This window comes from Myiozetetes cayanensis, unplaced genomic scaffold (genome assembly GCF_022539395.1).
Source record: "Myiozetetes cayanensis isolate MyiCay16 unplaced genomic scaffold, myiCay2020 scf23, whole genome shotgun sequence".
Classification (NCBI taxonomy): Eukaryota; Metazoa; Chordata; class Aves; order Passeriformes; family Tyrannidae; genus Myiozetetes; species Myiozetetes cayanensis.
The window spans coordinates 2,221,709-2,236,537 of NW_026087445.1; the positions used below are offsets into that span (position 1 = coordinate 2,221,709).

The 14,829-nt window shown below is 52.1% G+C and overlaps 1 protein-coding gene and 1 long non-coding RNA gene across 2 annotated transcripts; one reads left to right on the forward strand and one right to left on the reverse strand.

Annotated features, from left to right (window-relative positions):
• The first annotated feature begins 504 nt into the window (after positions 1-504).
• Positions 505-10,301, forward strand: TMEM268 (transmembrane protein 268). Its single transcript, XM_050319812.1, has 8 exons — positions 505-799; positions 2,360-2,469; positions 2,975-3,082; positions 4,052-4,201; positions 5,362-5,472; positions 6,997-7,077; positions 8,334-8,522; positions 9,269-10,301. The coding sequence occupies exons 1-8, from the start codon at positions 700-702 to the stop codon at positions 9,446-9,448; spliced, it is 1,029 nt and encodes a 342-aa protein (XP_050175769.1). The 5' UTR covers positions 505-699; the 3' UTR covers positions 9,449-10,301.
• Positions 10,302-10,401: 100 nt separating this feature from the next.
• On the reverse strand, positions 10,402-13,625 carry LOC126642332 (uncharacterized). Its single transcript, XR_007629418.1, has 3 exons — positions 13,488-13,625; positions 13,038-13,139; positions 10,402-11,389 (listed from the first exon to the last, which is right to left on the reverse strand). It is a non-coding gene; the product is annotated as an uncharacterized LOC126642332 (long non-coding RNA).
• Positions 13,626-14,829: the final 1,204 nt, after the last annotated feature.

A 14,829-nucleotide genomic window follows, 5' to 3' on the forward strand; every position in this document is an offset into this window, starting at 1 on the left:
CGGCAGGGAGGGCAGAGGGGAGGAAAGCAGAGACCCTCAAAGGCTTTGCTGCTCTGGGTGAGAGCTCCTGCCTGACTCTGCCTTCAGCACCGCCCTTTTGCTTCCCGATCCGGGCTGTTCTCTCCGCCAGGAGGGGGTTTAATCCCGGGAGGGTGAGCGGGGAGTGGCGCTTCCAGGGAGGGGCATTTCCCATCGGCTCCGCGTCCCGAAAGGCAGAGGGAAGAGCCTGCTGGCTTTAGCGAAACCCTGCCTGCTCTTGACTAATTGCTTACAAAATGCGAGTGCTTAAGGATGTCGGGATAATTTAAGGATAATATTAAGGACAACTTTTCCAGTTATTAACAAAAACCGAAGGTAATTGCAGCAGAAGGCGAGTCTGTGCTTACTGTGCTGCCCAACACCTACCAAGTGCAGGGTCCAAGGAGCAAAGTCACTGCTGTTATCCCTTATTTGCTGTTTCTGCAAGATTTAGGATTTTCTTTTTCTCTTTTCAGGGCTAAAAAAACACAAAAATGCCTCCTGGCTCGTGGGAAGCAGGATCTCGAGGAAGGCAGCAGTGGGAGTGTGAGTGAGGGTTTCACAGCCTGCTCCCCAGCCGGCTGCCGAGGGGCTGAGCTGGTGCTTCTCGGCAGCGAGAGAGACAAATGCTGAATTTCTCACAACACAGCACAGAATCCCTCAGGGGGAGGCACCTCCAGCATGGCCCAGAAAAACCAAATTGGTGGGACTGAGAAAAATGGGTCCTCCCTCCTCTACTGTAAGAGTGATTTAAGAGAAGAATCCCTGCAGTGGGTGACAGGTGAGTGGCTTGTTGATAAGGAGGGAGGCAGATCTGAGCACAGGGCCCTTAAAATAACCACAAACTTTTTCAAAGATGCTCTTTAAGAGCATCTCATTTGCCAAAGTAGCTAAACAATGTGGATGTTTCAGCATTTTGGGAAGGGGGTGGATAGACTCTTAGAAAGCCTGATATATAGGATTAAAGGGATGCCCACTTATTAAAAACCAGGACACTGGAATTTCTCTTCTCTTGGCCTTCAAAGTCAAGAAATAGTTGGGAAACTTGACCTGTAGTGTGGGCAGCAGGGCAGGGGGGATTCTGCCCCTCTGCCCCCTCAGGTGAGACCCCCCTGCAGAGCTGCCCCAGCCCTGGGGAACAGCACAACAAGGACAGGGAGCTGCTGGAGAGAGTCCAGAGGAGGCACCAAGAGGATCAGAGGGCTGGAGCAGCTCTGCTGGGAGGAAAGGCTGGGAGAGCTGGGATTGTTCAGCCTGGAGAAGAGAAGCTTTGGGGTGATACACCTCAGCAGACAAACAGCACCTTGTGAGCCTGGAGATTTCAGATGCTCCTGCTCTTCCCTTTTTGGCTCAGTGCAGTCACACCCTGCTGTAATTGCCTTGTTCCACGTGGCATCTCCTGTTCCTGAGCAGTGAGGAGATGATGAGGATGGAGGATAGAAATGGGGGAGAAGGGAAAGGTGAGCATTTGGTGTTCCATCAGCCCAACAGCCTGGGAGAGCACAAAGTGTCAGCAGGAGCAGCCCAGGGGAGACCTGGCTGACCTTGGAGCTGAAAAGGGGAAGGAAAGCTGGGGGAAACATCTCAGTGAAACAGGATCTGAGCTGAACAAGCCACTTCCTTAGACCTGAACTCTTCCTCCTGACGTAGCACAGCTTGTGTAAGCTCTAGGTGGATGCCAGATGGGATGCCTGGAGATCACAGCTCTCCTGTGCCGCTCCAAGGCTGCTCCTCAAATCTAGGACAGGCTGTCCTCACATTTTTTAGGCTCCTGACTGCGACTTGGGTATTTGCTTGCACCTCTGAGGTGACACTGGGAAGCTGAGAGCCTTGAGCTGATCCCAGGAGCGCTGCTAGAGTGGGGAATTGGGCATGGGAGGATCTGTGGGGGAGGTTCCAGGGCGGCCCTGCCACATCCCAGGGGAGGTGATTACTGGAAAGCACTTTAGTTTGATTGCTCAAGCTGTTGCTTGTGGTGGGTGGGGTGGGCAGGGCAGGGCAGGCCACGGGAGCATCTCTGAGAGGTAGATCAGCCTTAGCAACACCCAGCAGCCTGGGGCCATTGTCCTTTCAGTCAGGGATTGGTGAGGCAAGACATTATCTGGCTGACGATCAGAGCACTGTGTTATCTGTTATCTCTGCTCACTCCTGGAATGAGCCTCCTGACCTCAGGCTGCTTCCAGAGCTCCTTAGAAACGTCCAAGGGGTATTCTGGAATCCTTTTTCAGCACGTCAGGGTGGTCTTAGTTCCTCAGCCTTCCCTTTGCCATGTGCTCCTTGGCTGCTGGGAGAAGCAACCCCCCTGCCATGGGGTGCTCACGGATCCCTCGGGCTCTTGCAGAACCCCTCAAAGACCTGGTGCTCCTGGTGCTCAGCATGGACAACACCTGCTCCACCTCCTGCTTCGACGTGGAGCTTTGTGCAGAGAAGCTGAAGGCCCTCGGGGTCCAGGTGAGCTGTGAGAGTTAATCCCAGCTGGATTGGTGTAATTTGCATTGACAGCCACATCACTTTGGTTTTTTTTTTTTTTTTGGTTTGAGGGGTGCTTGTTTCAGTTCAACTTCAGTTGCAAGTCAGCTGGGGTGATCTTGGATTAAACATCCACGAGGAAACTCTTTTGAACGTGGATTGGAGTGAATTTTGCTTGGAAGTCACTCTGATGGGGTGGAGCATCCCAAGGACAATCTGTTACATCTTGTCCTTCCTTATAAAAAGGCTTTTTTCTTCCTGTGCCTTTCCCTGCCCTTTCCAGGCAGATATTCCAGGCAGGTATTCCTCACTGCAAATGAGGCAAGAACACAAGATTTTAGTGAGTGACAGCTGCGTGGATGGGACTGGAGGTGCTCTCTGTGGGAGGGGACACAGGTGTGGGTTTTGCAGAGCCAGGCTGGGTCTGGTGAGGACTGGGAGCCCAAACTGGAGGGTGGCTCTAGCTCTGTGTTTGCTCCCTGAGCAGGTGCCAGTGGATCAGTGGAAAAACCTGATCCAGGATGGTGTCCTGAAGCCTGAAGTGAGGAGGTACATGTTCTACAACTCCAGGGCGTTCCAGATTGCCATCGCCGTGGTGAGGACAGGGGGGATCTCCAGGCACTGCCTGAGGGGCACCAACACCTACCCCTGGTTTCCTTTGTGCCCAGGGAGGGGTGGGGTGGGATGGAAATAGTGGTTTTCACCCATCCTAGTGGGTTCCTTTGGCACCAAACCCCTCGAAACACTGAGCCCCAATTCCCCTGCTATTAGTGAAAGGAGGAAAAGACAGGTATGGCTATCCAAAAAAAAAAAAAAAACGGGAACTAAAACAAGGAGTTGGATTTGATCAAACCCTCAGCACCCTGCAAACAAAGTACCAGCCCCACAGCAGATGGTGGGGTCTCTGGAGGAGCCTCTCTCACCAGAAGAAGACAAACAACTCTTAAGTTTAGCACAAATAAATTAAGTTATTACAAGGTGATGCTGTGACATGCTGTGTACACATCATACTTGCTTCTAGGCCATCTCCTGCCCAAATACTTGCTGTCTGAAGTAAAGAAATTCAGTTTTTCCCATTTTTATGGAGAGGCCAAGTTTGTCAGCCCTTAACATAGTCCTTGATCCCATTTCTGTGTCCACTATTTGAACACTATTGTAATTAAGTGGACCCTGCACCACCTTGACACAGGACCTTTCTAAATACAGGACTATTAGAATTATTACCAGTATGCCTCAGTGAGTGCATTTCTGCTCTAAATGGAGGAACTCAGTTGAAATCCTTCCTGGGTATGAATCATCATTAATAATTCACTCTCTGTCTTTGGTGACTGGTGATTTTTTTTTATAATAAACTAGAGCTCGCTCAGTCCTTCCCGTCCTTTCTTTCCCTTATTTGTTATTGGGAAGCACTTCTGTCCTTTCTCACCCTCTGAAAATCTCGTGTGACTTAATTTATGACGAGAGAGAAGGGACAGGGACTGTTGGTTTTCTTCTTCCCGTGACTTTTCTCACTTTCATGGGTTTGTGACTATCCCCAGTCTCTAGTTAATTAATTTTTTTCCAGGTTTTCTACGTGTCTCTCTGGACAAACCTTTACTCCACACTCCAGCTGTGTTCCTTTGGGCGCTACTGGGTGTCCAGTGTGCTGGTGACCTTGGCTGCTGTGGCAGTCACTGTGCTGGTCATCCTGGTCATTGATCGGCGCCACAGGAAGGTGAGAGGGGGCTCTCTGTGCGTGGGAATGTGGGGACAAGAGGAGCAGGACTCCTGATGGGAGTTCTTCCCAAGATGCACACTAAGAATATTGTTATCCAGGGAGGAAGGAATATTTTTGCAGCATTCAGGGAGGAGGTTGAGGCAAGGGATGTTGGACAGCCAAGGGAGGGGTTGTAGTGGCTGAAATGTTGGAGCTGGTCAGGCTGGTTCCAATCTCCTGCTGTGGCTGGAGGTCACAGGATGGTTTGGGTGGGAAGGGACCTTATAGACCCATCTCCTTCCAGGGACACCATCCACTAGCCCAGGGTGCTCCAAGCCCTGTCCAACCTGGCCTTGGACACTTGCAGGGATGGGGCAGCCACAGCTTCTCTGGGCAACCTGTGCCAGGGCCTGCCCACCCTCACAGGGGAGAATTCCTTCCCAGTATCCCATCTAACCCTGCCCTCCCTGTGTGCAGCCTTTCCCCCTTGTCCTGCCACTCCAGGCCTTTGTGCAATTCCCTCTCCAGCTCTCCTGGAGCCCCTTCAGGTACTGAGAGGCTGCAACAAGGTCACCCTGGAGACAAACCCTGGCAAAGCACAGTTTGTGCTCCCACAGCTGGTGGGGAAGGCACAGGGGCTCTCCAGCAGCTCCAGCTCCTTGTCCTGCTTCTGATGCCAGTCCTGGCAGTCTCTGCTGCCTCTGCAATTCATGGCATTGTTTATTTGCTTGGGGGAGGAGTCACAGGAGAGTGGAAATGTCTATGGAGTTGTTTGAAGAATAATGTTGGAAAGGCTTGATTCTGAGTGGGCTTTTAAAATGGATTTTGGAGCAAATGATTCCTCCAAGAGGAAACCTGGCAAATGTGGGGGTGCACAGAGGTTCAGGAAAGGAGTCCTTCCCTCAGGGACTGCTGGGGGTGGAAGGGAGAACGTGACACTGAAGTCAATTCAGCTTCAGAGATTTTGCCTATGAGAGAAATAAACCTTAGTGGGCTTTCTGTCTGCTGATGGTGAAGAGGCCAGTACTGATGGCTGGTGACACCCTGCCCTGCCCACACTCTGCTCATGTCACTGTTTTCCTGTCAGAAGCCCAGTATTTGGGATCATCCAGCTGCAGTTTGTAGCTGGCCCAACTTTTGCTGTAGAGGGTGGTAATTTTCCTTGCATTCTCTCACAGATAAACGTGAACACAGATGTGAGGCTGGCAGCTGTCAATGAAATCTTCATCAAGCACAGTTTAATTCTGGGGATTACAGATGTCCTGGAGGGGCCACACAACGTCCTGCAAGTATCCTTTGTGTAGGGGATTGTTCATATCCCCCCTGGGATGACGTGGGGGTATTTAGTGGTGTTATGATCCAGAGGGTGGGATTTCTAGGATGGTTTTTTTTTTTATTGCATAGCCTGAGGAACTGGGTATTTTTATTTCTCCTGTAAGTGGTGATTGAGATATGCCCGAAGTGAATTGGAAATAATGAGTCTGAAGGATTGAAATGAGATTCCTTAGGGCAGACAATTATTCCTGGAAGATGATTCTCACTGTCAGCAGAGTGACAGCAATGTGCCTATGGCAAAAATAAAACCCCAAAAGAACCAATACAGAGAAAAGCAGAGTGTCCCCCCAAAAATCCAGCGTGGAAAAAAATCAGAGTCCCCATCCCTGGGCTCATTTGCTGCTTCTCAGAGATACTTTTTCTGGACTAGGCAAAGATTTAGGGGAATCAAGAGAGTTTTAAGATCCCATTAAGGTGCAAAAGGAAGGTGAGGGAGAGAGGTACAAAGAGGTGAGAGATACAAATGGAGAGGGAACCCAGGGGGAGCACAGGGGGCAGGGAAAGGAGCAGGGAATTCCACAGGAGGACTGGCAGGTACAAAGTCCTGCAGGAGGAGGACAATTACAAACCTGAATTACAACAATTACAAACCTGAATCCCACATTTATTCACACCAGCCAAGCTCTACACCTCAGTAAGCGAGGATTAATCCAAGGAGCCTTCACCTTTTCGTGTCCCAGAACTGTCTGAGAGCAGCAAATAATTTACAATTTCTCTGCCTGCTCAATGTCAGATCTATTTTAACCCTCTGGCTTTTTTGCTGTTCCTGGATCCCCTTGATGGTGGCAGGTTGAGGAGATGTCCAAGGGCAGACCTTTGGCTGCCTCAGAGCTGGCAGGACTTGCATCCCCATCACGTTGCTCTTGGAAGACTTTTCACAGCAATGTCTCTGTCCTGCAGACAAACACCAAGTGTGGTAGAATTTGTAACAAATAAAGGGGAAATATTATCAACAGTTTGCATGTAAATACAAATATAAATGGAATATAGATAATATAAATACAATGTAAGTAATAAAAATATAAAATACATTTAGGATATAGAAATAGAAACAAAGCCAAGAAAGCAGGAGGGGGGGTTAGGGTTTAGGGGAGCTAAAGGACTGTGCCCCACCAGTTTATTTAGATATAAGGCCACTGAGGTGAGTGATGGGCAGTGACCCTGGGTTATCCCTGTTGTTCCCCCAGCCCAGGCTGCAGGAGGGGAGGGAGGAGGACTGGGGTCATGTCCCCTTTCTCTGCCACCCCTCTTGTTGTCCCCAGTAGCTTGAAGTTTTGTCTTGGCTCAGACACAGCTTAAAATCAGCTCTAAATGGCACCAGACCCTCATGGCATAAAACGAGCCCTGTGATGCCTTATTTGGGTCCTGGCTGCATTCTGAGCATCCCACAGGCTCTGCTCCCTGGGAGAACCTGTCCTCCCATCCCCATGGAGCAGGGGGGATGTGGGAATGTTCCCTCCTTAACCTGCCCGTTCCAGCTGTGGTTCCTGCACTTCAGCCCCGAGCGCTGCCTGCGGGCTTTGTCCTCCCACCTCACTCAGCTGCAGAGGATGGGACAGGTAAGGGGGGTGGGCACAGATTGGGGACACCTGCAGGTCCAGCCCTGGGGCCCAGGTGGGGTGGGATGGGGGTGGGCAAGTGTTTTGATGGGGTTATTAGAATTATTAGAAAGGCCTCTTCCCAAACTGAGGTGTGAATGAGATCGACTGGCAAAGGCAAGAGTCTGGATTTTATTGAACAGTGAGTGTGAGTGATTTGACAGTTAATAATTTAACAGTACCAATTAATGGTTAAATACTTGTTAATTAATAATTAAATATTAAATAATTAATAATAATCACTAATAAAGAATAATCAAATAAATAGAATTAATAATGAATAATGAATAATGACCAATTACTATTAATTAAATAATAGCCAATTAATAACAGTACCAATTGATAATTAAAACAGTAACAACAATTTAACAGTAAATGTGTAATTTACAGTTATTTAACAGTAAATGCGAGGCAGAGAAAGAGAGAATGAAATAGGGAAAGGAGGGGGGAAGAAAGAGAGTGACAAATAGAGATTAAAATAGAAAATTTGTCATCACTCTGTGACGATTTTGACGATATTTAAGAGATTAACAACAGTTCAGTCCATCACAGCAAGGACAGCTGAGTGTTTGAGTGTCCTCCTGAGCTGTCCCTGCTGGGAACTGGGCAGACTGGGAGGTGGATCAGCTGCACCTGCTGGTGCCCAGTTCAGCAGGAACTTGTTTCGATTTGTCTGTTTGGTCTGTGCATGTCTAGGTAATTAACTGCACAGCTTTCATGAGGGAAAGTCATCAGGAATCAAAGGAAGGCAAATTTTGGGAGCATGTGTCCCAGCTTGAAAGAGCTGACACCTTGAGCTGCCCTCCTGGAATAAACGGGGTGGCCTGAGGGAGGAGGAAATGCTGTGTTGGGATAATTGGATAAAAATCATCTCCTCTCGGCCTTCAAAGAAATGTTTGTCTCTCTGTGGGTGTACAAATATCCCCTGAACTGCCCTTGCTGGCTGTGGGATGAGAGGTGAAGGGGTACAACCCTCCCAAAAATCTCCAGGTTGCTCATCTATCTCCCTGCTGAACCAACAGCTTGGGGGATGGAGAGTGAATCCCCAACCCACACACAGGGGATTTTATAGACTTAGATTTTAAAAACTCAGGTTCTAAAGACTCAGAGTTTAACAAACTCAGATTTAAAGAGTCAGAAGGAAATTGTTTAAGCCCTTTAAAGGCTGTTCTCAGGGTGCCACTGCTTTTGGAGAACCCAAAATCTTTCTCTTCCAGGCAGGATTGAGGCACAGGCTGGACAAGCTCTGTGTGGTCATGGAGGCAGCAGTTCAGCCCGACCTGGGAACAGAGGATGAGGAGGCTCCATGTGAAGAGTCCCCTCTTTTATCCAGTGGGGAGAACCTCAATAAAAAGCCTGTGACATGCAATGAGCTGCTCTGCCTTGTCCCTGAGGGCCCACCAGAGGTAAGGAGAAATATCACCTCCCAGGCAGCTCAACTCCAAAACTCATCCCAGCACCTGCCAGCCATGGGAGACACCTCCTTTTTCACCACCAGAAGCACCTGGAATTCCACACACATCTTCTCCAGCCCTGCTGCTGCTGAGCAGTTAAATCTTACTGACCAGCCAGTGCTTAATCCTTGAGGAATTCATGGCTTGGGCTTTTCCTTGCTGGTGCCCAGGGGTCTCAGTTTGGAAGACAAACTCTCCCCAGGGTCTGTGCAGGGACGTGGTGCCCCTGCCTAGGCTGGGGATGAGTTATGAACGTGCCCAGCCTTTGTTCCCTCCATGGAAAGTGCCTTCAAAGACTTGTGCCATGCTGAGCAACAAATGTGTCCTCATTCCTGCTCAGCAAGGAGCTTCAAAAGGGATGATTTTGATTTGTTTTCCAGTTTTCCTCTCGCTGTTACTGTGTGAATTCTGTGCAGGTGCCATCCCTGCAGATTGAGGCTCTCTGGCTGTCCACAGGCAAAAAATAAAATAGCCAGAGGAGGCAGTGATGGAGTGGGCAGGTCCCCAGGCTACCCACGGGTCATTCTGTGTCCCTCCCCTGTGGGGACAGTGCTGACCAGAAGGAGATCTGGGACAGTTATATGTGCCATTGGCTGCTGTCCTGCTCCTCTCAGAGTAGGACAGTCCTTGAAGGAGGGTGTTTAACACCACTCTCTCTGCCCTGATGCCCTGCTCTGACACCCCTCTGCTCGTTCCAGGTGATGGCCCAGCAGCTCCTGGTGATCTTCAGCGGGTGCTACGTCCGGCTCCTGGTCACTGGGCAGCTCCCTGGGGCCGTGGCAGGGGGGCACCTGGAGCACAGCCCCCTGCCCTGTCTCTGCCAGTTCATCCAGACCACCGTGCTCGACTCACACCAGAGCTGGTTCCCAGGCAGGTGACCCCCTGAGGGGGCTGGAAAACGACCAAAATAAAAGCTGTCCCTTCCACACCAGTGGGGCAGAAGAGAGGGCTGTGATCCCTCGTCCTGGATTTACCCAGATGAACACGTGGACTCCAATAAAACATGCAAGACACTCCCAGAAAGCTGCTTGCCTTGGAGACCTGCCTGCCCCTGGCTCACTGAGAAGGAGCTGCCCCAGGGGATCAGAAGCAATCCAGGGACAGGCTGGAGCTCCTGTGGGACATTTCTCACTGCTCTTACCTGGGGGAGGCTCAGAGAGCCACAGGGAACAGCCCCAGGTGCCAGTCCCACGCCTTTGGAGTGAAGCACGTGGGAGTTTTCAGCAGCAGGAAGACAGGGAAACGCTGCCTGGCGGTGCTGGAAATGTGATACTTGCTCTGGGTTGTGTTTGTGTCACGCAGCTGTCGGTGACAGAGAGCTCTGCCCTGTGACAAACACGGGCAATGCCTCAGCTGATGACTCAGCACACTTCCCACTTGGGAACAAGGTGGGGATGGTGCTCAGGACCTGCTGCTTCTGCTGCCTCCCCTGGCAGGGAGGTGATGGGCATGGACTCACAGAGTTGGAAGGGACCCACAAATATCATCGAGTCCAACTCCTGGCCCTGCACAGGCCCATCCCCAAGAGTCACATCTCATAGAAACACTGAATGGTTTGGGCTGGAAGGGACCTTAAGCTCAGCTCTTTCCAACCTTTCTAAGACATTCAGGTGGCTGCTTGTGCTGGTGTGACCACCCAACCCCAGTCTGGTGGTGACAGCTGTCCCAGGGAGTGGCAATGTCAGAATAAAGAGCCCAAGGTCTGTATTTTCCAGCCTGTCCTCCCTCCTTCCCCCCATCCCCTGCAGAGCCTCACAAGCCCCAGGGCAGGGTTTGTGCCTCTCCCACCTTCCCAAAGCCCAGCCTGGCCCACACTAAGCCAGGAGGGTTTTAAAATGAAGGTCACTAATTTGGTCAGTAAATGGTCAGCAGAGGCCAAACCATCGCTCAGGGCAGCACGAGGCTGAGCCCTGGAGCTTTGGGAGCTTTCACTCAGCTCTTCCCAGAGGTGCAGGATGACTCTGCTCCCTCTCTTATTATTTCTACCACAAGCAGTGGTGAGTCCCAGCACCACAACGACAGCAAACCCGTTCCAGGACAAAACCCACCACTCTCCAAGCACTGCCTTTGATCCAACTTTACTTCTGGTTCAGCTGTCACAGGAGGGGGTCGGGCAGAGTCTTCCCCACGTGTGTGGGGTTTGTGATTCTGCTGTCATTGCTCTGTGACCCTGCAGGGTTTTGGGCGTGGGGGGTCCAGCTGTGGTCCTGCAGCCCCTGCTCTGGGGGTGCTGGTTTGCCCGTTCAGGCTGGGCATGGGGAAAGGGGTTGTACAAAAACATCGTGGGATTTCCACAGCCCTGAGCTCCCAGACTCCTCACTCCAGCTCAGGGACTGACTTGACCTTCATGGAAACTGTCTGAATCTCATGCCAATGTCATAGGGAGAACAGTTTGGTTTCACAGGATAAAAATCCAATTCACTGCTGGGATGCAATGGCTCGAGCTCTTCCCCTGGTATTCCATGGCCCAGCAGTGCCAGGAGCATCTGATACACATTGGGAATCTTTTTTTTTTTTTTTTTTTTTTTTTTGTGCCAACTAGAAAATTCTGGTAACAGGAGACCAATTAAGGTGTTTTCTATCCTTGTGCTTCTGTGTTGAAAGCAGATACAGGAGGGATTAGCTGATATTTTCCAATCCCTGGGCTGCAAGATAACCAGCAAATGGATTCCCTGGAGAAATCAGTGGGAAGAAATCTTGTGGCCTTCATGGGAGGACCTTGAGGGCTTTTTACTGTCAGGACCTGCACTGGATGGGTTTGATGTTCCTGGGAAGGGAGGTTGTTGCTTCAGGAGGTGCTGATACCTCTGCTTTTACACCTGTAAATGCATAAGAATAGGAGAAAAGAGGGGGATTTGGGATTAGCCAAGGGGAAAGGGAAGGGACTTGAAGGGATTTGAAGGGAGGAGGCTGGGTGTGAACAGGGAAGGTTCCTCCAAAAACCTCCTGCTGGGAACCATAAACAGCATTAGGAGTGAGGACTCAGGCCAGGTTTGTGACATGGGGAGCCCACCTTGCTGCAAGGAGGGGATCAAGAGCCACAGCTTCCAGGGCCTCTGGATCATCCACATTTCCCAGCCAGATCACTCCTCTGCTGAGCCACCTGCTCCTGGCACCCTGTGCTGGGCCAGCTCTCCCTGGGGCACCACAGAGCTCCTGGCTGGGGAATGCTGTGGGATAGAGGGATGTGCAGCCCCCCATTGCACCAGCACAGCTCCTGCATCCACAGATCTGAGGGGCTGCTGTGCCCAACCTGCACCCAAGGGCCTGCCCTGATCTTCCCAGCTGGAGCCTCTGCTAAACCCTGACTCCCACTGCAGGATGATTAACAAACACCCTTTTTTTTCCCCTTCATATGCACTTAATTAAGGCATTAGTGAAGGGAGACACTCCCTTTCCCTTCCCCATTAAAGATCTAGCTGCTATTTTAGGGAACAGCTGATATTCTGGAGATTTTATAGGACCCCCAGGGCACACAGTTTGCATTCCTGTGCCCCCACAGCACATGGGAGCAGAAGGAAGGGAATGGCACAGCCCTACATCTTCCCTGGAGTCTCCAGTGACAGCTCCTGGCAGAGGCAGGAGATCCCAGGCATGAGCTGAGCGATGTGGCAGCTGCCTGGGAATGTGCTCCTACCTGGGAATGTGCTCCTGCTTGGGTGCAGCTCTGGGCATGTTTGCACAGGAGCAAGCAGGAGTGACTCAGCCAAACCAGTACAACTGGTATTTTCGGGGCAGATCTCTCCTGTGCTGAGGTTCCTCTGCCTGCTGCTCAAAGCTGAGTTCACTCTGACAGTGAGGTTTAACACCTGAGCAAGGCGATGTAGGAGCAGCTCTGGGTGAACCTTCCTTGCCTTGTCTGGGATGGGTGAGGGGCCAGGATGGCCCTGGCTGTACCCACTGTGCCAAACTGGGACCAGCTGCTCTGGGGGTTTTGCAGGGATTTGAGTGATCTGCAAAGTCATCATGAATGGTGGGGTTTAAACGAGCCAGGAAGGGGCTGGGGAAGGTTGGGAAGCAAGGCCAGGGATCTCTCACTGCCTGCTGGGGGTATGGAGGTGTATTTTGGTATTTAGCAGCGTGAAATGACAAAGATTACCGCAGGGACATGTGGTCCTGGAGGAGCAGGTGCCATCCTCTTGCCCCTCTGGAACCCCCCAGAGCACGTTTGCCCCTCCTTCCAGAGGCTGCTATTTGCTCATCCCCTCTGCCAGGGGCTGGCATGGAACCAAATTTAACAAAACCCAGCGAGGAAAGATAAAGCAGGGAAGAAAAGGAACTTCTGTAGCTTCGACCTGTTCCTGCTCTTCCTCAGCCAAAGCGCCTGGCTCTGAGGAACACTGTGGTCACCGGAGCACAGGGAGGGAGGGGCAGGGAGGTGTGGGGGTGCCCGGGGAGCCCAGGGGAGCCCTGGCCCCTCCATCCCGGGTGCGTGGATGTGGCTGTCCCCTCGGGGTCCGGACTCACTCTGCTGGTGGCCGCGGGGCTCAGCCTGTGCCGGGCGGGGCGGTGGCTCCCGGGGCTCCCGGCTCCACAGGGTCCTCATCTTCCTGGCCACATAGCGGCAGGCTGGGGGGAAAGGGGAGACTCCTGCTCACTGCAGGAACCTGGAACAACCCCAAAACACCCCCTCCCCAGCAAACCCTCTTGCCGAGCTGCGGGTCCACCCAGAAGGGGATCGTGGCGGTGCTTGCGGGACCCACGGCAGGTTATGGCCGAAAGCAGCAGAGGGAATGCAGGGACTGGGTTTAACAGGCTAAATAAAAGGGAGTTGTCTCTGTGTCTGGGGCCTGATTGTGTTTCCAGCTACTCCAGCCTTTCTCCCCTCCACAAGCCAAAGCCGCAAAACACGCGGAGCGTTTGCCCTGGGGGGAATCCCTCTGGGCTGCCTCGCCTCAAAACCAGAGGTTTCCTTACCGTCGATTATTACTCAAACCATTTTGTCGCGGGGCTCAGCTAGATCCGTCCTTCCCAGCCGGCCTGGCTCTGCCTCCCGCTCCTCTCGCAGCAGCTCTGCAGTGTTGACTCACCAGCCCGGCTCGCTCCCTCCCTCCTTCCCTCCCTCTTTCCCACGGGGATGCTGCTCCCGGGGCTCCCGGTCACGCGCGGGGCGGTGGCTCAGCCTGGCGCTGCCCCCGGGATCGCTGCCCGGGAATGCGATCCCTGCCCCTCCCGCAAAGGAGAAAGCGCTCGGAGTGTTGGCTCCGAGGTTTGAGCCGCCCGTGGTGGAGAGGAGAGGAAAGGGAAAGGAAAGGGAAAGGAAAGCGGCCTGGCCGTGGCTGGAGGAGCTGCTGGTGGTGCCTTGTGGCTGCTGGAGGACCTGGGTTTGAGCTGGATGGGATCGCTGCAGTGGGCACCGTGCTTGGGCAAGGCAGGGGAGAAGAATAGGATGTTTCTTGCCGTGGGCAAGGGTACCCTACACTATCCTTCCATCCCCCATCCAGATCTTTGCACCTTTTTATACCATGTCCCACTGCATGAGGGGGGAGGAGAGGGTGACATCCACAGCAGACAAGATGCAGGCAAGAGGCTTTGCTTTCTCCATGATCCTTTGGGATCCCACTTTCAGAACAGTGATGGATTTTAGTCCTCAGTGCAGCCAGTTACTGAGGCAATGCATGTTTTGTACATCCTTTGCCAGACCTTGCTGCTGTCTGCTGCTTGTCTGTGCTCCTTAATCTCAGCCAGGTGAGCTCTGAAAGCTCCTGCTTTGCCCTTTGACCAGGGCAACGTGTTTCCAATCTCCAAACCTAGCACTTGCTGATCCAGGCAGGTTGGACTTTGGTTTCCATGGCCTTACCTTGGGATTGTGTGAGATTGGCCAGAGATGTGGCTGATGGAGGGCAGGAATTGCCTGGTCCACGCCTGCCCCCTCCCTGCAGTCACTGACAGATGAGGAGGTCCCCTCTCAGTATCTCCTCTGGAGGATGAACAGTCCCAGCTCCCTCAGCCTTTCCTGATCAGGGAGATGCTCCATCCCTTCAGCATCTTTGTAGCCTCTGCTGGACCCACTCCAGGAGCTCCATGTCTCTCTTGAGGAGCCCAGAACTGGACACAGCACTCGGGATGTGGCCTCCATTGAAGCCTGCAGGAGCTTGTGATGCAAGATCTGCAGGTGATAAAAAGAATAATCAAGAGAAAACCCCCAATCCCTGAGCAACACCCTCCAAACCTCCCTCCTGAACCTCTCAACCTCCAACCCTCCCTGGAGGAACAATCCTTCCAGTTCTCAGATGAGCTCCCCAGGACAAGGGAATGA